This window comes from Diceros bicornis, chromosome 36 (genome assembly GCF_020826845.1).
Source record: "Diceros bicornis minor isolate mBicDic1 chromosome 36, mDicBic1.mat.cur, whole genome shotgun sequence".
Lineage (NCBI taxonomy): Eukaryota > Metazoa > Chordata > Mammalia > Perissodactyla > Rhinocerotidae > Diceros > Diceros bicornis.
In genome coordinates, this window is record NC_080775.1 from 29,068,619 (window position 1) to 29,092,460 (window position 23,842).

General features: G+C 43.6%; 1 protein-coding gene across 3 annotated transcripts in view; it reads left to right on the plus strand.

The window, feature by feature from the left end:
* The window catches only part of SVIL (supervillin), a 93,857-nt gene that overhangs the window by 53,379 nt on the left and 16,636 nt on the right, over nucleotides 1-23,842 (plus strand). For all 3 annotated transcript variants that reach the window (XM_058532717.1, XM_058532714.1, XM_058532715.1), the window contains 12 exons: nucleotides 4,310-4,457; nucleotides 7,974-8,063; nucleotides 8,155-8,241; nucleotides 9,825-10,002; nucleotides 12,095-12,267; nucleotides 13,879-14,034; nucleotides 15,392-15,528; nucleotides 16,407-16,554; nucleotides 16,678-16,823; nucleotides 18,038-18,213; nucleotides 20,740-20,884; nucleotides 21,275-21,551. In XM_058532717.1, the coding sequence (XP_058388700.1) occupies nucleotides 4,310-4,457; nucleotides 7,974-8,063; nucleotides 8,155-8,241; nucleotides 9,825-10,002; nucleotides 12,095-12,267; nucleotides 13,879-14,034; nucleotides 15,392-15,528; nucleotides 16,407-16,554; nucleotides 16,678-16,823; nucleotides 18,038-18,213; nucleotides 20,740-20,884; nucleotides 21,275-21,551 (1,861 nt within the window). The remainder of the gene's footprint in view (nucleotides 1-4,309; nucleotides 4,458-7,973; nucleotides 8,064-8,154; nucleotides 8,242-9,824; nucleotides 10,003-12,094; nucleotides 12,268-13,878; nucleotides 14,035-15,391; nucleotides 15,529-16,406; nucleotides 16,555-16,677; nucleotides 16,824-18,037; nucleotides 18,214-20,739; nucleotides 20,885-21,274; nucleotides 21,552-23,842) is intronic.

Genomic DNA, 23,842 nt, shown 5'->3' on the forward strand with positions numbered 1-23,842 from the left:
CCTCAGGGCTGTACCAGAATAAGATTTTCCTTTACTCCTCTACTTTCCTCTTAGTTGCTAGTAGATGTTGACAAGATCAGGTTATGGTTGCTTTGAGTTCTAAGCCTAGTTGAGATCTTTTTTCATGTTTTGTTCTGGCCACTTGAGGCTACGTGTACTGATGATGTCCTGAAATCGCTTAATGAGGGGGCAAAGCTAAATTTCTTTAACAGTCCCCAGAATTCTAAATGGTGACAGCATTTTTAAAAACTGAGAAGTCCTGATTTGTCATTTTGCTTTATTTCTATTATTTATTACTATGTGCTTTCATAATTTCTTCCTATAATTTAGTTTAACTAGATGTGAATTAGGTAAAAATTTAAAAGCCAGATCACAATCTTTTCTATCCTAAAGCTCTCCAGTTGTGGAAGAATTTTGCCCTTAAATCTGCATGAATCCTAGTAAGACATGTCAGTTCTGCTCTCTCTTGTTGTATTCCCTCCCTGTGTCAGAAGCATTTAGTGAGATTTCCACACTGATTTCTCAGTAAGTGTAGAGGCAGACCCATCAGTAACCATGTGGTAACCTGAAAACATTCTTGCAGACTGATCCCTTGCACAGTTTCAAACTGTGTCCTCCCAAGTCTCTGTCCATCCCTAAAACCCGTCTTTCTTCTCAACCGTTTCACTGCCTTCTACACACACACACACACACACACACACACACACACACACACACACACGAGTGTCTGCACACTCTTGTTCCCTCCCCTCCCTCTCCGTCTCTCTGCACCTCGTTCATGGGGTCTGTATTGGAAGAGTGAAGGAAGATGGGGCAGGGCTTCCATTCATATTCTGCCCTAACTCACTCACTATTCCATTCGATCCTAAATATCATCAGCTAAACCTGGATAAACCTGGAAAATGGCACGATACTTATCATAATATGGATTATGTCCTTCTCTAAACGAGGAAAGAAAAACTTAGAAGGGCAAAACAAGACGACAATAATGAAGTTTTAAGCTAAAAAAAATAGTCAGTGGACAAAGATCTTACTTGTCCATCCTACTTGTTTTCACATTTTGAGTTCTAAAATTTAATAGCAACTTGTGATAAATTTTATTAATTTGTTCAGTGAGTAAATAAGCTGTCTATTCATTCCCCCATTATAGAGCTGTCTAAAGTCAGATAGGAGGAATTAGGGGGCCCTAAACCAACCCCAATAAGGAGCAAAGTTAAAGTAAAACTTCTAGAGAAGCAAAAACCTTTATATTTAATATTATCATTTAGACAGGAATAAAAAAATGCTCCTCCTTAATATAGATCTGGCAAACTACTGGAAGCTTTAATTCTTAAAACAGCTGTATCATCCCAGGCTCATATCTATCAGGTTCTCAAGGGAGCTCCAAGGGAGTCCAGGTGCTTGGGGAGATGGAATTGTTGATTTGGGGATGCCATTTATCTGCATCATTAGCCACATCCACTACCACACCCAGGACTTTGAAGATGTGTTGCTTAGTTCACTGTGGAGCTAGTGATATCTGGATCTTTGGAGAAGCAAACTTTCTTGGCATTTTATATGTCTTTTCAAAATATTTTGAGCCAAGTGCTTAAAGCCATATTGATTTGATTAAAATTCACTCCTAAAACTTCATTTTCAAAGAAAACATTTTTTTTTGACTTTTGATGAGGTCCTCCTGGCAGATCAACCTCATAGTTTATTTAATAGGGTGTGTGATTCTGAGAGGTACTTGGAATTAGGGTCATCTCACCAACCATGAGTGTGAAAGTTAAGGAAAACGGCTTTTTAATTATTTTGATAAAATTTAAAGCTTATGGAAAAGTTGCCGTAATAGGGCACTCTCACATACCCTTTATCACGTCCGCCAATTGTTGGCCTTTGCTCCCTCCCCTACTTCTCTCTCCTTTCTTCGCTCCACCCCCAACCCCCTGCTGACCTCCCCCTTCCCCCTTCCCTCTCACGAATATATACATAGTCTGGGTTGCTCTAACAGAATGCCATAGGCTAGGTGGTTTATAAACAGCAGATATTTATTTCTCACAGTTTTGGAGGCTGGGAAGTCCAAGATCAAGGCACCAGTAGATTCACCATCTGGTGAGGGCCCACTTTCTGGTTCATAGGTGGCCATCTTCTTGCTGTGTCCTCATGGGTGGAAGGGGCAAGGGAGCTCTCTGGGGTCTCTTATAAAGAGCACTCATCCCATTCATGAGGGCTTCACCCTCATAACCTAATCACCTCCCAAAAGCCTCACCTCCTAATACCATCACATTAGGGATTAGGTTTCAACATGAATTTTGGGGGGATACAGACATTCAGTCTATGGCAACCTTCCATAGCCATGTACAGTGGTCAAGATGAGGAAGTTTAACTAATTCAATGTTTATCTAATCCATAGTCCATATTCCAATTATGTCAACTTCCCCCCAGTAATGTCCTTTTTAGCCTCCATCCCCACCACATCTAGGATCCAAGCCAGGATCATGCATTGCGTTTAGTGTCATGTCTCTTTAGGAAATGGTTTTTAACCTAATTTAAATTACGAAGAATCTCAAAATCAGTTCTGACTATGATTATTCAGTAGAAGAATTCTGTAAAAGGAAGATTCATGAACTAGATGATGGAGAAGTACATGTTTGCGGCTTAGACTGACTTTTACCAGTGCAAACGTGGTTTTATGCGGCTGGAAAGGAAGGAAAGCCCTCTCTCCTCTATTTCCCTCCATCATCCCAGGGCTTTAAGAAGATGAGCTGTGTCCATTTCCACTTTCTCCCTGAATGAATCTGGAAGTTACTTCCTGTGGGTCGATTAAGGGAAGGTCACTTGCCTTAGTGGACAGTTGTGGAGGAAGAGAATCCCTGAGCCCCCTGGATGTATTTACCCCCCAGGGCTCTCCTGGGCCTCCCACTGTGTCAGTGGAAGGCTGTAGGATCACTTTGATCCTCCTTGACTTCTTATCCAAAGAAAAACTCCTTATGAGGGAAGAGGAGCTGGGGACACTGCCAGAAGTGGTTAAGGAGAGCTCATCTGTAGTTTGAAAGCAAATGCCGCAGCAGAAAGGGCATTGCTCAGTTCTAAGAAAAGACTGAGGTTAAAGCAAGAGGACAGACCCCCAGATCATCGCCATCTTTAGAGCCCGTTTCAGAGGAAGGACCTCTAGGTGGACAGCCGAGGGAGGCTCTTTATGCTCCGGGGAGGATGCTTTTCCTCTCTTCCTTCTGCAACAGTAGCTCCCACAGCACCTGCCCCTCTCCCCACTTCTCACCCTGTCCCATGCCCCGCCGCAGAGAGGGGCTTTGTAGTGAAAGGAGGGATGGCCTGAAGGAGGAGGGAAAGCAAACTGTCCTACCAACATTTGAGGAACGCCCCCATCACCCGCTGCCATCCTCCACACCCCTTCTCCCCACCAGCTCCTTCCCCTCTGATGCCCTGAGTGCCTGGAGCCCTGTCCTCTGCCTCCTCCTGCTCTTCATCCTCTCATCTCAGCCCCTTCACCCTGTCCCCATCCTGACCTGAGCTCCTTCTCCCTTGCTGATCTCCCTCCAGCCCCCTCCAGCTTCTTCCCTTTAGGCCAAATGAGTGTCACCAATGGCTTAGAAATTGAAGAGGCAAGTGTCTCCAGAACCCTAATTAGAAAATTGTGAAAGCATTTTTTAGGGGGAAATGTTAGTATATATGTAGGTTATGTTGATAGCACGATTCATCCTCAGTGTCACGTATACTATGACTTAAAGTCAGGTCCATGGGCTGACCTGGTTGCCTACCTGCCGCTGTAACACTTGCTCTAGGAAAAAGCATGCTGAGTTCCAGAAAACCTTGTTCTAGCACACCTTATTCCTCATCAGCTTTCCCTTTGTAATTGACCATGTTCCTTGTGAACTTAGTGGATAAGATTTTCTAGATTGACCATGTTCTTTGTGAGCTTCTATGGATAAAATTTCCTAATCAACTGAGTTTAGATAGGTTAAACAGAGCAACTTTAAAACCCTGTAAAGTTCATGGCATGAAGATAATCTCTCTGTTTTTGTTTACGTTTACAAAGTATCATTTGGGTCTTCCAGCATTCCAAACGAATAAGTGAAAAAAAACAAAATTTTAACCTCAAGTTTCAGTATTGTGGATGGTGATCTCTAACTCAAGCTGGAAATGAGGAAGCCAAACCGATTTCAGATAGAACAGTGATGGACGGTCTTGGACAATGTAGTACTTCTCTTTGCTTGCCTGCTTTTCAGCTCACGAGATGCTATAGGCTAACATTCACATCTCTACCATTTCCCTCTCCTCTTTTCTCCTTGGTACACATTATAAACAGCGGGTCACAGAGAGTCGAGAGAACCAAATGTCTATCGAGGAGAGGAAGCACCTCATTACAGTGAGAGAAGAAGCCTGGAAGACAAAGGGCAAAGGAGCAGCCAACGACTCCACCCAGTTTACAGTGGCCGGCAGGATGGTGAAGAAAGGTCAGAGTGTGTGTGCGTGCGTGCCTGCGTGCATGTGTGCTTGTATGTGGGTGCGCACACGCTCCGTCGCCCATGGAGGGGAGGGTGGCGTGTGATATAGCTCAATCAAAAAAATCAAGCCCTGGTCTTTAGTTTTTAATCTTACTTAAGTTGTGTAAATGATTTTGGGAGTAGGTTTTGTGAGATATTCCTACTGAATACCTTTTCTTCATAAGTCGTGTCATCTTCAATGTCAGAAGCATAATTCAGTTAGTCCCATTTCAAAACTTAGCCATTTGGAAATTGAGCACAAGTTTCAAAAGCAATTGCGAATGTGCTAACAAATCTTAGTCCTTTCCCTTAATTGTTTTTAAATTATTTCCATTTTCTTGCCATCTGGCAATTAGTTAACCCAAAGAAGCCTTTCTCAATGAAGAAGGAGTTTCTCTCTTCTCCCTTTTAGGGTAATTCCTAGGTCCCTTTCCATCAAACCAGAGTTCTCTGGCTTACAAAGCCCGATTTCCAGATAAGTTTTAATAGATGTCTAAAAGATATGTCCAGTTCCAAGGAAGTTGGATTTCCCTGCAGAGGGTCATTTCCCTGCATCTGAGCTCTTGGACCTGATTCAAAGCCTGTATCCAAAGATTTATGAAATTGACTGACCTATCATCTGGTTAGTAAAGTCACCAGAGAGCTTTGAGGCTCCATATCCTATAGGAAATGGTTAAAATTTGGGGTCCCCTTGTGACCTATGTGCACATACCTTCATTTTCTAAGCTATTATTTAAAAGCAAATTTCCTAACTTCCTGATAAAAGTGGTCACATTCATTTAGAGTTAACTTATATTGTCATCAGCTTTCTAGATTTATGTTTCAGTTTTCTCAAAACTTTTGATGATCCTCACTCATGAATAGTGCCTAACTCATTGTAGGCTCATGATAAATATTTGCAGAAGGAGGTGGGGAGGGAGGCATGGAAACCCCTGAATTGTGATTAACTCAGATCTTGGTGGAAGAATCCCTTCTAACAAATCTATTCTTAGCTAATCTTGGAATTGCCAAAGGATAACAGAAGATAATTTACTCTCCCAGAATGAGGTAGCCTTTGAGTATTTTCTACATCAAATCCCAGAACTGTATAATCCTGTTAACTTCTTTATATGAGCCCCATCCCTGTGTTAACAAGCAGACCCTATGGCCACATTGTTACAGAAGAACTCAAGCTGAGGACTTGAACCAGAGCTCCCATCTTCCGACTTCTAGCCCTGACTTCATTTTCCCAATGACTTTTTACTTTGGTTTCTTTTTTCTTCTTCCATCTTAAACATCACGTTTTATTTGTAAGCGGGCCCTTACTGCCAAATAGCACTGCCCTTGTCCACAGTGACATCAGAGGAAGGAGACTTGCTCTCAGGCAGGTTCGGAGAGCAAGGTCCTATCCCTTAGGGGTTGAGTTTGCCGTCACGTTTTCCTGAGTAAATCAAGGATCTTTATTTAACAGGTGCTATATGGCTTGCTCAGGAAATAAGTTTCTTGTACTTTTAATCTATTGAAAAAACTTTTCTATTTGTTACCACCTACTAGGTTGTATGTGTCACTGGAGTCTTCAGCTCTTTTTGATTTGCAATAATATGGCATCCAATTTACACTCATTGCAGAATAAAATAGCTCTTCACTACAGCCATGCAGACTTCCCATCCCATCAGGTTACAATGGCCACAAGTTACCATATCAGCGAGTTGCTGAGAGGCCTGTGTGCCCTGGTTTTCATCCTCTCACCCTAGAAAACTCTCTTCTCCCCTAGCCTCACTAGGACTTTCTCCCTTTTTGATATTCCTAGATTCTATGTAACAATTAGTACTCCACAAGTTTTCTGCGGTATTCTAGGATTCTCCCAGCAGAAAAATACTCAAAGTATGCCTTTGAGTTAGAGGGATGTGAAAATGTTCCCGAAGAGAGTAGATGACTGGTTATTGCATGTAGAATTCACTGAAAAGAGGGATGGGGAGTGCTTTATTTTGTTTTAACATGGTGTTATTTGAATATATATACCTTCCCCGATTATGGAAAAATCATCATCTCTAGCTGGGAAAGAGATGTCCCGCCTTCAGGAGCTCTTGTGCGTGCTGCTGCCTGAGCAGGCAGCAGGGGGCGCCCTGGCAGCACAGAGGGGCAGGTTTCCTGGTTCCTTCTGAGTCAGGCCTGTTCCTTAGCTTCCGAGTTAGTGGCCTCTGTGCGGATGAGCTTGGATTTTGATATCTCTTATGCATCCTCTTAGTAGGTCATGATTTACCGTCCCAGCCTGTGATACCAAATTTTACTTATTTTTATTATCTTTCAAGAAAGCTTACTTTGTCACTGATATAAACCCTTTTCAGCTCTGGTAATTGAAATAAATTTTTAAAAATCATCAAGCAAATATATGTACATGTCGAGAAGTACTTCTAGAATATCACCTGAAACTTAAGTGTTAAGTTACATTTCAGTATTTTTCCTTAAAATTTTTATGCCATAATACGTCCCTCTCCAGCTCACAGGAGGAAGGAACAGAGCGATTCATTCGTTTATTTTTGTTTGTGAGCAATAGTGATTTACATATTCTCTGAAGATTGTTCGAGGGTTGCTTAAAGTGGCGGTGTCCTCTGATGATTTCACATTTATTAAAAATGAATGCAAAGAACATTAACATCTCATTTTGTTCTTTGTAAATGCACTAATTATGTCCCTTTCCAATCCCTTAGGTTAGAAGAAAATACTCCTCTTTGTCTTTATTAAGGTTTCTTGTTCGGCCCAGATCCCTTCTCTGTGCTGGAATTCCTTTCTCTCCCTTTCATATGTTCCTTACAATTTGCCCTTCTAAAGATTCCCACCCTGCGTCTTGATAAAGACAAGTGAGAGGGTAACACCAGTTCCAGCCACACCCAATATGCACAGACCCTCAAAACATCACAAACCAACTTAAACGTATACTCTTCTGGGTCTTTCTTCTAAAACATTAGCACTTCCTTGGGCTATTGCTCAAGAGACCACTCTGAGTGATGTCCCAAAGGCCGTACTGTCCCTACCTCACCCAGCCTGAAGGAAAACTCCAGTGCCAGGGCCACTTGCCAGCGAGTGACACAGCCCATTCTCCACTTCCTCTGCGGGAGATGGTGCAAATATGCTTTCTCTTCACCTACCTCCAGCCCCCAAAGGACCTCAGAACTCACAACTCCATTTGTTCAAGTTTATTCTGATTGCCTTATATACTCTCTTATTCCATTCACATGTCACGGACATGTTTTCATTGTTCATTTTGGAATGTCAGCTAGTCAGCTACTGCAGTCCTTAGAAACAATAAAATCTTATCTACATTTTCAGTTGTCCTACGTGGCCAGGGTACCTGCCAAATGCACAAGCGTGTGTGCACATGTATGCGTGTGTGTAAATTCTGTAAGTTGTAAAATCTACATTGGGACTAAGGGAGATCCATCGGGGTCCTGGCAATTTCCGGAAACGATCCTGAGATGCTAAACAGCTCCTTTGTTTGTTCTGCAGGTTTGGCATCCCCCACTGCCATAACGCCAGTAGCGTCCCCTATTTGCAGTAAAACAAGGGGCACAACACCAGTTTCCAAACCCCTGGAAGGTAAGCCACCGTGGCACCCCATGTGCCAATGGGTCTGTGATCAGAAGAGGCCTTGGTGGCGCTCTCTCATTGTTGGTTTCTACTTGCCTAGATATAGAAGCCAGACCAGACATGCAGTTAGAGTCAGACCTGAAGTTGGACAGGCTGGAAACCTTTCTGAGAAGGCTGAATAACAAAGGTACAGACCAGAAGCCAGAGGGAAGCCCTGGTTGATATGCTTATAGCACACTGTGATTCGTATTTCAATGAGTAGCTAAGGAAACCTAAAAAGTACTTTGTCCTCTCTCAAAATCTCTAAATCCCTATTGTGATTGCTTTTTCTCCTCAGCTAAATTGTCTTTTTTTAATTTGATTTCACCGATTTATACTGTAAGTATTGTCTTTGTTGTTATCTTTTAAAAAATGAAGTTACTGGTCAAGACTGATTGGATTACTGAGCTCTGATCCACTTGATAATGTACTAAATTGGGGGCCCCCAATAACATTTGTTCCTGAATCTACACCCTTGGCATATCATCCAGTCAGGGTCATGAACTCAGTAATTTTGCTTTTAACCCTGAAAGCAGGTTATTATACAAAATCAACACGATCTTGGGCCTGTTGAACTTTAAATTGTGTATGTCAATTTACAATAAGGTAGCAGCTGATATTATATCTTATAATCACAAATGATTTCTAAAAGAAAATTCTGGTAAATAAATGTTGAAATAGATATTTCAATACAGAAGTCAATAAAGTATGCAAAATAAAAGAATAATATATAGAAACAGCCTCATCTCTTAATAAAAATTCCCACTTGAAGGGGGCCGTCCCAGTGGCGTAGTGGTTAAGTTCGTGGCGGCCCAGGGTTCGCAGGTTCGGATCCCGGGCACGCACTGATGCACCGCTTATCAAGCCATGCTGTGGCGGCATCCCATATAAAGTAGAGAAAGATGGGCACGGATGTTAGCCCAGGGCCAGTCTTCCTCAGCAAAAAGAGGAGGATTGGCATCGGATGTTAGCTCGGGGCTAATCTGTCTCACAAAAAAAAAAAAAAAATTCCCACTTGAAACTTATCAAATTCTAAGTGTTGGGAGTCCCTGCTATTGACAGTGACCCCTAATAGGTTGAGAATAATGCAAACAATGCCTTTAAACCAGAAATATAAAAGTGTAATATAATAACTAAACTGGCAAGGCAAGGAATGCAAACAATTCAAAGTTTATTATATATATGTAACCATGATCTAGGGCAGAAGTCAGCAAAAGAATCTAGGTCTCTGCCTGTTTTTGGAAATAAAGTTTCATTGGAACACAGTCATGCCCATTTGTTAACGTACTGTCAGTAGTCACTTTTGCCAACAGCAGCCTTGAGTAGTTGCAACACAGGCCATATAGCCTCCCATACAAAGCCTAAAAGATTTACTACATGGCACATTGCAGAAAAGATTTCACCAACCCCTGATCTAGAATGAGGCTGAGGCTAGTTCTGCCTCCACTGGCAAAAGGAACAAGTTCAGAAATGCTCAGTGGGCTTGTGTGCAGCCAGGCTAGCCTCCCTCTCTCCTGCCACTTCCTGGCACAAGCTGTGTTCGGACGGGAAGTTCTTCCGTGAGAAGGCACATAAGGCCCAGGAAGCATCCCCAGGACCCTGGGCATCACTGTTACGTTTTCTTCACTCCTGGAACTTAGGGGGAAAATAATTTTTAAGTTATTGTGAGGAGTAGTTGGAGTAATGTTTTTACACAACTCTTATGTCATTTATTTGCTTGTTTGTTGATAGTTGGTGGGACGCAAGAAACTGTGCTCACTGTCACCGGCAAATCTGTTAAAGAGGTGATGAAGTTGGACGATGATGAAACCTTTGCCAAATTTTACCGCAGCATGGATTATACTGTACCAAGAAGCCCTGTGGAGCTAGACGAGGACTTCGATGTTATTTTCGATCCTTATGCACCCAAGTGAGTTATTTCAGTCTCCATCTTTCACCCACTGAGAGGGGGTTCCTTCATTGGCCTCCACACAATACTTTCACGAGGATCTTCTCTCACTGTGTTATCTTCTCTGCTATGGAACTTCATTATAGCCACGTTATTAGCCTCTACAGCCAGATGTGTAGATAAAACGTGTAGTCCAGAACAGATGTGCGTTCAGGCAGAAAGTCTTGCCTACACAGCACGTGCCCCAGATGTTTGTCATGTTCCTAAAAATAGTTTTCACGTAACTCAAATATGGTTTTGCAGGTTTTTAGAATTAACGTCGTTTAGCAGAGATTTCTATATCTGTCTTTCATTGTACATTGAATTCTTACTCATGACTGAAAAATATTTGGATCACATGGGCTCAAATTAATACAACTAACTAGAAAATCAGTAAAGGATGTTACTCAGCTTCCAATAATTTAGAAAATCAATAGATCTGAGGGTTTTCTCAGTGATGCCCAAGGGTCTGTCTTCACACAGGAATATGACTAAACCACCTAAGAAAAGTGATTGATTATGGTATTAGGATTCCTTCGGTTGCAAGTGCCAGAAACAAATCCAGGTCAAACCGACTTCAGCAAAAGAAAGGTGTAGGGGATTTATGTATAAGTCTAGGTTCGCTCATTGAACAGGACAGGCGTGAACTCAGGTCCAGAGGCTCATTGAAATGAGGCCTCTCTCTTGGCTAGTTTCCTTTGGGCTGGCTCCTTCTCAGTCAGGCTGTAACCATGTGGTGGAAGATGGCCATCCCAGCCCAGGTAGCTTCTCTTCCAAGTAATTCCAGCAGAAGTTCCAGGCTTGATTTTTTTGGGTCTGAGTCCATCCCTAATGCAATCATTGTGGCCAAGGGGATGGAAGATGCTGATTGGCCACAGCTGGTCTCTGGATCCCCTCCAGAGCTGGGCTGGGGGACCGGAGTGGAGTGAGGTGGTTCCCCCAAAGGAGAGTCGGGTGCTCCTACCAGAGGCAGGGGAGAACATGCTGGGCAGGCTAAAGCCACAGCTATCAACCACATTTATCTATTTCCTACAAATTTATCAAAGTGACATTTTCTTCCAGAAGTCTGTGTAGTCATCGTAGATTTTTTTCTTAAGCCACACTGATACATTTTTTGCATATTTGAATTTGTTCAGTGTTTTTCAATTTGCTACCTTAAAAAAATGAACAATTTGCCATTTCCTACCTTTAAATAGTATTTTAGGTATTTGCATTCATGGTTATTTAACCATTTCTCAATCTTCTCCCAACCCAAATGTCATTGTTTAAATCATTATATATAAATGTATATATGTGTGTTTACACACACACACACACACACGCACTCACACACAGGATAATATGATACATATGAAGACTTTCAGGCACGGAGGTCTGTGATTGGAAGTTGAGAGCAGCAGCCGGAATCTGTTGGGAAATCACGTGACTGGGTCTGCCCACCTCCTAGGTCTAGTCGTCCTACCCAGAGAGTTCTGTCAGTGTATGGTGATCATAGTTGGTTTTGTGTGCCTATTTTATTACAATATATTCTTCAAAATAGTGGTTATTCTTCAGAGGAGGGCAGTGGGTTGAGAGGAGGCTAGTTATGGGGGAGTTGTTGAGGGAACAGAAAAACTGTTGTGTGAAGAGAAAGTTTCATCTGGAGGAAGGAGGATTAAATTGAGAAGCAGTGCCTGGCTATAATTTCTTGAAGGGCTTGCTAGTAACAGAAGTAGACGAGCGTATGATTTCAAAGGGAGAATTAGGACGCGTGCAGGGGTTTGATGAGGATAGGGAAGAGCTGTCTAGTAGTGAAAGGAGCTGCCCAATAGACACTAGAGCTCCTCCTGGCAGAGACCCAGGGTGAGGTGTGAGTCGGGGCTTCTGAAACTGGCTGGGATCTTGAATTTCCCTTCTATCTCCAGGATTCTATGACTCCACGTCAGGGGAGTGGAGGGCAGGAGGAGGAGATGTAAGATTTATAATGAAATCAGGAAATAAAATTGTGGAGCCCATTGCTGCAGGTCAAAGCCCCACACGTAAAGCAGGAGCGGGGGATTCTGCACCAAGGCCGCAGCTCTGCTTTGTCCCTCAGGTTGACGTCTTCTGTGGCCGAGCACAAGCGCGCAGTGAGGCCCAAGCGCCGGGTTCAGGCTTCCAAGAACCCGTTGAAGATGCTGGCGGCCAGAGAAGATCTCCTTCAGGAGTACACTGAGCAGAGACTAAACGTGGCCTTCATGGAGTCAAAGCGGATGAAAGTAGAGAAGAGTGAGTGTTTGGGACCACCACCTGCTTCTGTGCTTGGACCTGGTGGTCAGGTGATTTTAAGCCTCTCCTTTTTCTGCCTTGCAAAGGCCAATAATGGTGCTCAAAAGACACTCATTAAACAAATATGAGTAAGTTTGAACACGCACACCTGCAGAAAAGCTGCCTGGAATTTAAAGGCTTTTCACAGAAATTCTTACAGCTGGAGCATCTGTTCACTTGGTTAATTCAAATTATCCTGTTTTGCTGAGTTTTCTTTCAAGAGGTTGGAGGAAAAGGATGTGTCTGGGCTTCGTGATTCAATCCATTTTCAGCTCTGTAGAGCCCAAATGTAATAATTCTCCACTTAAAGCTTATTCAAGAGGAAATCATTTGATCTCTCATGGCAAAATGTCTCAGATCACTGCTTTGCCTAACCACAGACTTTTATATTGTTAATTAATACAAAAACCAGTGCTTTTCAAGTTGTTTTTGACAACATCCTCGGGATCCTCGGCCTCCTTGGAGTTGGGATGTGGGCTGGGTGGATGGGGGAGTTGGGATGTGGTGGTGAATGGAGAGAGAGGAGGTGGGCTCCAGGGTCTCTGTCCTACTTCAGGCTAAGCCATTCCGCTTATATCTGCCCAATAATGTGGGGTTCCATAGTTCTGAAACAGTGGTTTTCTTGGTGGAGACAATGGCATGCATAATTTTGCTATTTTGAATGTTCTTGCTATAATTTTTATTTTCCAATAGCACTCATAAACCTATTTCCTAAAGTTTTTCTTAGAAATATAGTATTTAGATGAAGTGGTTGAGTCTTTTCATTATAACTGGTTTACTAAGAAAGTATGTTTCAGAATCACTATGCCATATGAATTGTCAAGTCATGTTACATTTCTCCAGTGTTAGAACCTAATCCCAGCAAAATAAGTTTCTTGAATTTCTCTCCAGCATATACATTGTTTTAAACGATGAGTTGGAGAAGTAAAGGTGTCTTGGCACAAATTTTATGTTCTTTGACTCTACCTCCACTTTCTGGGGGCTGGGGGGATGGCTTTGTGATGCCTGACACATATACGTTTGTTGGTCCACGCTGAAAACCCAGCATCTTATCACAATCTTAAGTCTGAGAGCAAAGGATCTCAAGGGATCATCTAGTTGATCACTTTCCCTCCAGAAAAAGATTAGAACTACACCATGCCTTTCAGAGTGCCTGCTTTTCTGCATATAGAGACTTGTGATGAAAGACATCTAACAGTCTTCTGTGGAGATGTGTTTTCAACATCTAAACATCGTTGGGAATTATAACAGCTTTCAGTGGAATTGCAGTAAGTGAGTCCAGCTCCTGATTTTATACCACAGTCGCTGGTCCACACTGTCACTCAGTTCTGGTCTCTGCATGATGAGTTGACACGTGTCAACAAGACAATTATACTTTGAATACTGTGTTTAATTCCTAACACAGTGGTTCTTCATTGAACTGGACAGTCAAACTTGCGTATGTTCTCCCCCTCAGGATTAACCTTAAAAAGGTGGTGAGTCAATTAGGAATAATTTCTGATTGTAAGCATTGTCATTTCACCTGACCATCTGGCTTCCCCCTCGTTGTGTTTCCCTATTCAACCCGCCCAGTGTCCTCCAACTCCAGCTTCTCAGAAGTCACCCTGGCAGGCTTAGCCAGTAAAGAAAACTTCAGCAATGTCAGCCTGCGGAGCATCAATCTGACGGAGCAGAATTCCAACAACAGCGCGGTGCCCTATAAGAAGCTGATGTTGTTGCAGGTTAAAGGTATTTCAGAGCAGCAGACAGGAGTTACACACAGACCGGGGGTTTCGGTCTGTAACATCGGGAGGCCTGCCTGCCCCTTAACTGCCTGTAAAGGAAAGCGAACAAATGCTTTAAGAGAACCTTCTGTGTGCCAGGAGCTGAGTACCTCCTCCTGAGTACTGTGAGAGTACCTCCTCTCACAGAAGCTTTGTAAAGCTTCACAAAATCCGCTGAGGGAGGAATATGATGCCCACTGAAGTGTAGAGAGGTTAGTGATGTGCCTGAGGTCACAGCAGCTCTTGAGTGGCAGAGTGGATTTGAACCAGGTCTCTCCCATTCCAGAAGCTCAGCTTCTTGCCCCGTGATCCCTGCCACAACACTGCCATGCAGTTACCAGATGCCCCCTAAGTCGTCACAGTGGTTCTCGCCACTCAGTTCTCCTCACTGAGGTAAAGCAGCATCAGTGCAGTCCAGAGGGAGAGATGCGCGTTCCTGGAGAAGGAATCAAGGGAAAGCAGAGGCAAGTGAAGTGGACCCGGTTCCATTCCAACACCTTTCTCTCAGTAGCAAGGGAGACTTAGCCAACAACCAGGGACACTCTGAGCTACGAGGACAGTGACTTAGCCGCCTCCCAATGGCAATGCTATAGATTGATCATCAAGAGAAGGATGGGTGAAACATCCTCTACTTCTGAGAGGGTTTCCAGTGTGTTTCGGCATAACTACTGTCCTTTGTAGTGCATTTGAAAGACCATGACAGGCGCAAATAACCAACCTCTAGTCCCCTGTTCTAACTCAGAGACTACACTGTCGGTGTGATTGTGGCAAGATCTAAATCAACCACCATTTAGGAGAAGCTGTTGCAAGCAGCACAAGGGCCTGCTTCCTTGTAAGCTGATTCTTCTCAAGGCTCACTCCGGTTTAGAGTGAAAACTCCTGAGGGAAGCAGGTGCTATAGGAAGGGCTGCCCTCCCCCACGGCATGGCCAGTAGAGGTTATTAAATGTAGGAGGTGGGCCGAGTGGAGAGAAAGAGACCAGGAGATGAGTGAGGGAGCGGAAAGCAGCATGTTTGCCAACTTACCTGGAGGAGGGAACCTTAGTTAATCCATCATATACATGCTGTAAAAGGATGCCGATGGTGATCCTAAGAAACATGGTGACATTTGGAAAAGCACTGACAAGGGAAAGTAGTCTGTAATGCTGTCATTGTAAATCCCCCTCCGCCACTCCGGGTCACGGGAACTAGTGTTAGTAGACGAGACTCTTGAGAACTGGAAGAGTCTGTAGCAGGATGCTTCAGATGTGGGGTGCTTCCTGGTCCTTCTGTGACTCGGAGAGTTCTCTCTGGGAAGATGGTGACTCTTGGCCTCGTGTTCAGGAAGAAGACACGTGCAGACAAGGCTGGTTGAACCTCGAGCTTCATCACTCAACAGTGGAGACTGCTTCCTGCTGCTCTCTCCCCATTACTGCTTCCTGTGGGTAGGAGAGTTTGCAAATGTCATAGAAAAGGCGAAGGTTGGTATCTGAAAAATAAAAATAGTTTAGTTAAGCATTTCCTTTATACGCCAATAGAATGTTCTACCAGTTGCCAGATCATTAGAAAGCTTCTCAAACGTCCAGTGTTTCATTCAAGCAAGAGGGGATAAGGTAGTATTTATTATCTTGAATGTCTCTCAGATTTTCATTAAATGCTTAAGTGGGATGTTTTAGAAGGATTATAACTTACACCTCAAGTTGTTTTTTTGTGGGGTTTTTTTTTTTTGAGGAAGATTAGCTCTGAGCTAATATCCATTGCCAATCCTCCTCCTTTTTTTTGTTTTTGCCAAGGAAGATTGGCCCTGGGCTAACATCTGTGCCCATCGTCCCCTACTTTATGTGGGATGCCGCCACAGCATGGCTTGATAAGTGGTGTGTAGGTTTGCACCTGGGATCCAAACCTGCAAACCCTGGGCCACCGAAGTGGAGTGCGCAAACTTAACCGCTATACCAACGGGCTGGCCCCCACCTCGAGTTTTTAAGTCCTGGGTTTGTTCTTACTCCTGGCACATCGCTTCGAAGTTGTTTATCCCACGTACCTATGAAGTTCTGCTGCAGACCTGTTGAATGAGACTATCATGGAGAAAAGCCCAGAAAATGGGTAATTTTTAAAAGCTTCACGAGTGATCTGTTGAATTTGAAGATTGAGAACTATTGCTCTAAAGAACTGATACCCCTGGTCCTTTAGTTACATTTTTTTGACTTTGTTGAAAATACCCCACAACCAGTGCCTCTGGCCCTGTGGTCACCAAGTTTTCCTTCAGACACACCATTTCTCTTCTTTGATTCCAGCACGTGCCACCCCACCGAGTCCTGGGCTTGTCTACCCAGGTAATTGTGTTACTCCCTTTTTTCAGGCCTCAGAACTTGCAACTTTAATTCAGACGAAGAGGGAACTTGGATGTAGAGCTACTTATATCCAGACTATCGAAGAAGGAATTAATACACACACGCATGCAGCCAAAGACTTCTGGAAGCTTCTAGGTGGCCAAACCAGTTACCAATGTAAGCTTTTACTGTATTTCAGGGAATGACAAGACTTGAATATCCTTTCTTCTCCCCTACTTAATTCTAACCAGCCACTTTTCAGTATAAATGTAATTCCGTCTTATTGTTCTCATCCCAAAGCTGCTGGAGACCCAAAAGAAGATGAACTGTATGAAACAGCCATCATAGAAACAAACTGTATTTACCGTCTGATGGAGGACAAACTTGTTCCTGATGACGACTACTGGGGGAAAATTCCCAAATGCTCCCTTCTGCAATCAAAAGAGGTACAGTGAGTGGGCTCCCTCCTTTAGCAAGAAAGCACTTTGCACAGGGCTGCCCAGTAAAGCAGATAGTGAGTGCCTGGTAAACATTAGCCAGTATTAGTACTCATCATCAACAGTGACATCTTTTTAAAGGATACTTATTTGTAATTCCAAACCGTTACTGCCATCTTAAATACTAATATAGCATTCAGAATATTGTTCAAAGGAGGCATGGATCGCTGAAGGCTTTTCTGTTGTAGGCAAAATGTAAATATTACTTAGCCCTATCTCTTGATTTTTATATAAACATTAAACATTTTTCAGTCCTTAAGTTTCAGGAATAATAGATCCATGTATATATAATGTATTGGTTTGCCAAGTAACGTGCTGGGTTTTTTCTCTCACACCAGTATTTATTAAATATATATATTTCCAATACCGTGAAGTATTCTAAGGGTGGAGAAAAAAGTGGAAGACACAAAAGCACCTTAAATTTCGTTGGGGAGAAGAGTATTAGAAAAATGTAATCTAAAGGTAGATTGATTATAGGATATGTATGGGCATTTAAATGGGGAAAAAGTGTCACAAAAAGAAATAATCAGGAATTATTTTAAAGAGAAGGTGAAATGAGCCAAGCTTGGAGTTAAGTGGAATTTGTATTACTGGAAATGAAGGAAGAAATTATTCTAGGAAGGAAGAGTAGAACAAAGCACAGGCGTGGAAATAATAGCATGACATTCATGTATTCATTCAGCAAACACTTAGTGAACCCTACTGTAGATGTAAGTATGGTATGGCCTCTGCCCTTGAGGGCCTTGGAATTGTAGAAGGAGAGAAGGCATCACTGGGTCCTCAGTGCCTGGCATGTGTGAGTGGCCTGTATGTGCTGTGTGAATGAATGAACAAAGGAGGGAGGGCAGGAAGAAGGAAGGAAGGAAGGAAGGAAGATAGCAAGTACTTAAATAACTCTTATGAATCAGAAGTTTTAGATGATTTGAGAGTTCAGAGGAGGGAACATTAATTTGGGTGTTTAGGACAATGAGACGGAAGTCACACCCCGGGGCAGAAGCTGGCTTGGCAGTGCCAGCTGGTCAGATCCTGTGACCCTTTTGTGTCTGGACTGACTGCTCCATTAGGATTTGTATCATCACCTGTTTGACTCACTATCAGTAGAGATCCTGATTCAAATGGAGCGTGTCCTTGAAATTAACCACTTCTTCTGCGCCATTTTCCAGGTACTCGTGTTTGATTTTGGGAGTGAAGTGTACGTGTGGCATGGAAAAGAAGTCACATTAGCACAACGGAAAATAGCATTCCAGCTGGCAAAGCACTTATGGAATGGAACCTTTGACTACGAGAATTGTGACATCAACCCACTGGATCCTGGAGAATGCAACCCGCTTATTCCCAGGTACTCCTGTGGCCTGCTGATGGCGTTGCAGAGCCAGCAGCTCCCTCCGCAGATTCTCACCACAGTCATCTATCACTCTTCACAGGTTTTTGTTTTCGTAAATGATTACATGCAGTACCATGAATATTCACAAAAAGAACGTTTCTTTAGCTTTTACCCAGTACAGCAATATGGATGTTGTAGCCTTCTGGAAGAAGTTTGTGTTATATTTCATTCCTTAAATTGAACAAATTGTTCCCACCTGCAGCATTCCAGGTGCTGTTGCGGCAGCAACTGTTTAAACAAATTACATGCTGATCTGAAAAGCTTCCCAGGCTCTGGAATTCAGCCATTGGTCTGAAGGTGCAAAAGCAACCCATTTCCTTCTAATTTCACACCTTCCCAGCAGAGCCCTTGAGTTCCAGGTTTTACCATTTATTTGGCACTACATGATGTTTATGCCTTTTGGGGTGAGTTAGGGGGCGGGGTATGGGGAGGATATGGTATTGAAATGATTGTAATTTTAATATTTCCTACAGTGTACTGGACTTTTTAAAGTAATTTTGGCAAATCAGAATATGCACAAACTCTAACAAATATGATCATGAGAAAAAAGAATTCTAACTTGCAAAGGATTCTTGTTGTCTGAACTACCAGAAAAAAAAGTGCTTTTAAATTATGTGTGCCATGTAATAGGTTAGAAGTTGATGTGCCACCAAATAGCATAGAACATTGGGTATCATGCAACTGCATGTTAATATTTCCATTGAACAAGTATACAGATTTTAACTTTCTTACCTAGTTTACTGTTTTAGAATTGAATTATCAATTTAATTATTAATTAATATCATAGAAACAATTAAAAATTGTCAGTGTAGGTGAAAAGTTTGCAAATCCTTTTTAAACAAATGCATATTTAGCATAAAATTAGTACTATAACAACTAGTCTTTTAAGGACTGAAGCTAAGACTAAAAATATTTTACTTGGTATAGTAAAAGAAAAAATACTGAAGCATAAAATCTGTATGATAGACAATGTATATTTAGTAGTGACATAATCACGGATCTGAAAGTGGATGAGTAAGCACCTAACCCACTGGTTTTCAACGTCTCCCAGATCAGAATCACCTGAGAAGCTTTAAAAACATGCATGTGCCAGGCCCAGGCCCAGAGATGTGTTTTCAGTTCATATGGGGTGGGGCTTATGTGTTCATGGGCTTAAAAGCTCCCTAGGGATTTTCAGGTGCAGCCAAGATTAGGCAACCAGCCCTTCTTAACAGATGAGGAGGCTGAACCACTGAGGTGTCAAGGTTGGGCCCAGTTCACACATGTAAGTCAGCATGGAGGGGAGAAGCATGCCCATTCCTGCTCCCGGTTTCAGCCCCTCACATTTGCTCAACTTCACAACGTAAAAGAGACATTTCTACAGCTGAAACCAAGTGCTCCTTCTCTAGGCGTCTTAGCAAGTCTGCAGAGTAGAATTTATACGAAAGACAGTCATTCAGATATTTTCTGATAAAGACCCCAGCCTTTCACGGTCATCCTGAGTTTCCCATAGTTGCTGATATTTGGTTCCTTAAGTCCCTCGAGAGTAGAGGTGGAAGGAAGTGTTTGTATCCTGTGCTTTATCCTTTCAAGCTCCTTTGACACAGGCAGCCTCTTTGACGTGCCTTAGCTGTGATGTCAGAAAGTGTGGTCTTGACCAACCAGGAAGTGATGAAGCAGGAGTCTGATGGGATACGTGCATCCCAGTCCCAATTCACACCCAAAGATTGCTTTGGAAGGATGAGAAACACCTACACATTATCCTCAGGGCTGAACCCTCTATAGCATGTGTTTTCTCGGGTTTACCTGCTTAAGTTATCTGTTTTCCCAGCACAGTTTCCATTCTGAGATCCTGAGGCAGGTCTAGACTTCCAGTTGGGCTGTGCTGCTCCTCTTTCTGGGTCATTGGGCTGTCCCTGCCTGCTGTCCTGTCCAGTGGCCTAGAAATAAATATGCAGAAATTCACTTTATGATATATGAAAGTAGGTTCATTTTAGTAACAGGAGAATCTCCCCTGTTCCTAGAGCTTCACTGTAACATGTCTTAAAATGTAGGGAATTCGGGGTGAGCTCCGTCTTCCTCCCACATATTCATTAACTTGACAGAAGCTTGGTGGGCACCTGCAGGTGCCTGTGGGCGGCTATATGGGCGGGGAAGGAGTGCATGTGGCTCCTGCCTTTGCTGAGCTCCACTCTAGTGCACCACCCCCAGGGGATCCCAAGTACAAGAATTTGCTAGAAAGCAAGAGAAGTCCGTTCCTGACGTGGTTCACATCGCATTCAGGCATGTCGACTCCTTGGACACAAAGCCTTGCAAGTTTTCTGGCTAAAATAGTAAAATGTCACCTATTTGGTATAATAAGTGAAAATAAACCATTCATTCTAGGTTCCACTTATGTATTCTGAGTTCTTTTCAATAGCCACATGTTCCTTTCCTTGGTTTTAGCATGGCTTAATCTTGGTTCTTTTCCTGTTTACGCCCTGCCTCCCCGACCCCCCACAGAAAAGGACAGGGGCGGCCTGATTGGGCAATATTTGGGAGACTTACAGAACACAATGAGACGATTTTGTTCAAAGAGAAGTTTCTCGATTGGACCGAACTGAAGAGACCTAATGAGAAGAACGCCGGAGAACTTGCCCAGCAGAAGGTATTCCGGATAATTAGGCCTCAAACCTCAGGGCTTGGTTGGGGTCCCAATAAAAGTGGCCTTGAAGCTAAAAGCCTCCCTAGGGTTTACTAGCAGAACAGCAAACCGGTTTCCAATCATATTCTCCCTCCAGGAGGTGAAGATAGCTCTGTGCGCGCCTCCAGGTTTTCAACATCCCGTTCACTGTTGTGGGATGGTATTCAGGCCTCCCGAACCTTTCGCCTTTTCGCCTAAATGCAGCTTTTTCCTAAATGCAGTTAGATGCCCTGAGACAAAGCGTGGAAGCTGTACTTTTAGGCTGTCCCCTTAACAGTGGAACAGCATTGAGCGTGACAAGAAACGCTATAGACACAGAGGCAACGGAAGAAACATGTTTCTATTCCCTCGCAGGAAGATCCCAGGGCAGACGTGAAGCCGTACGACGTGACCCGGATGGTGCCGGTGCCCCAGACGACCACCGGCACCGTGCTGGACGGGGTGAACGTGGGCCGCGGCTACGGCCTGGTGGAAGGGGACGACCAGCGGCAGTTTGAGATTGCCAGTGTCTCTGTGGATGTCTGGCATATCCTCGAGTTCGACTACAGCAGGCTCCCCAAGCAGAGCATCGGGCAGTTCCATGAGGGCGATGCCTATGTGGTCAAGTGGAAGTACATGGTGAGCACCGCAGGTTAGTGAGCGCTTCCCCTTTCTTCCAACTGAGACGCGCCCAGCCCCAGCTCCATCTGGGCATTGCGGCGCTGCCAGAGCAGGATGCCCTGTGCCCTACGCCTGCCCCTCGGCCGCATAGGTGCAGGGCCAGTCTAGTCATTCGCTCTGAGAACCACTTAATAAACCTTACAGATGAAGGTTCCTAACAGCCTGGCCTTGCTAACATCTGTATGTTTCCGTATAGAAGCTAAACTCGCATGTTAAGGCTTCTCTACTGCCCTCACTCCCTCCCCTGCCCTGTCCCCAGAGGCTTTCTAGGAAAGTGATGATTTGCCTCCAAATGGTATTTACCACATGGCTGTATGCTGCTTCAATTAAAGTCGCTAAGTAAAGCATTTCTGGATGATTCAGAAGAGAAACCAAATGGTGTGGTAAATACATGCACAAAAGATTTATGAAAAATGAACGAAGCTATTTCCTCCGAGGCTGAGAGCACTAACAGTGCTTTATGGATCTGGGAGAATAAATACAGTCACAACTCCTCATAGTTTCTGTCAGTGAAATACTGTTTGTAGCAAAACACTCAATTGTATGCTTAGCACTAGAGCAGTGAGGGAGAGTGAGTGACCTCTGGAGAGAGAATCCCTTTTCCTCGCCCAGAAGTAGCTGTTATCCAGATGATCCACAGTGCCCCTCATCCCTGCCCACTGGGGAGAGTTTGTGTGACAACTCGGTGATTTCAATGTTCAACTCCCAAGAGAAGTGATTCACCTGTGCACAGCCCCCTGGCCATCCAGGTGTGGCTACCCCAGGTTTGATGATTCAAACACCTGCAGGCTTGGAACCATTTGATTTCTATCCTAATTTATCAAAAATAAGTCTGTTAGTCAACTGACCGCATTTATTGAGCTCCTGCCCTATGCATAAGGCATGTTTTTCTAAAAGGGTTGAGTAAATATTTCAGACGGTGCCTTCAGGAAGCATATGGCATAAATAACAATAAGGCAAGTCCAGGGGGAGGGAATTACTCCGTGCTGGAGGAGGAGAGCTCCGTTCCCTGAGGTTGCATCTGTCCCTGGTGGGAAAAGCCCAACAAACCAAGACCTGGGCAGCCAATGGGCAGTCATTGCTGGCAAGGGCGGGAGGGCTGTGCCAGGTTGCCCTGTGCGTGGAGCCAGCTTCGGGCCTAGAGGTCCACCCTGCCCCAAGGCACACACTGGGGGCTCCCCTGCGTGCTCTGGTTGAGTGCCTCACGGAGGACCATGGGACGTGTCCTGTCCTTATGCTAATTTCTCAGACAAGGAACAGGACACCAAGATTAAGTAACCCACTTGAGTCACACAGCTAGCAGAGAGCAGAGCTGGACCCTTAAACACCCCTTTCCCTTTCTAAGGAGGCCACGTCCCCTGGAGGAAAGGCCACAGGCCCTGGGGCCATAGAGCCAGGGTCTGAATCTTCTCTCAAACCCTACATGCCAGTGATGCAAGTCGGGTAACGTTACTTACCTGTCTAAGGCTCAGTTTTCTCACCTGGAAAATAGAGATTATAGTACCCAGCTCACAGAATATTATACTCTGGTGTGTGTGGTGTTTAGCACGGCCTGGCACGTGTTCGCGTCTTAGCATAGGAAATAATCGTCCCTGCCGTTCTCGGCAGCAACAGCGTAATTACTGTATTTAACTTGAAGATGAGGGTAACGTGGATCTACCCAAAATAATAGCAATTCCCAGAGTCACTACTGTAGGTCTAAACTCCAGGATCTGATGCAGAGTCAGGAAGCTGAAACAATCATCTGTGTTGCTGGTTGGCAGTAAAGACAATAACGGGGAATTTAGTGGGGAAAAAAATCTACTCACCTTTGGAGTTGTGGGAACTTTAAGGAACAACCTTTGAAGGCATACGTAGTTCCCATTCTTAAAATACAGAAAGGAAGCTGCATGTTTCATAAAACAGGACGAGGACACTACAGTTTGAAATTTCATCGTTGCCTTACCTTAGCTGTTAGTTATAAAAGAGAAGTAATAGTAAGTGAATAAATGAATAAAATGATATTAAAATGAATTTATTTAAAAAATAAATATAAGATTTGAGACTTCATAGACTATTTACTTGGAGGTCCCTAAGAAATAATGATTTGCCCCAGGCAAATACTTTCTATATTTTTTCCCCATAAACGCAGTTTCACAGCCAGATCCAGCAGCATCTTTATGAGCAAAGTTACAATATGAACAAGTCCAGCTGTGGAGAATTAAATTAGAGCAGGGAGCACTCAGATTCCAGACTGTCCCTCTGGGAGCAGAAAAGCATAAC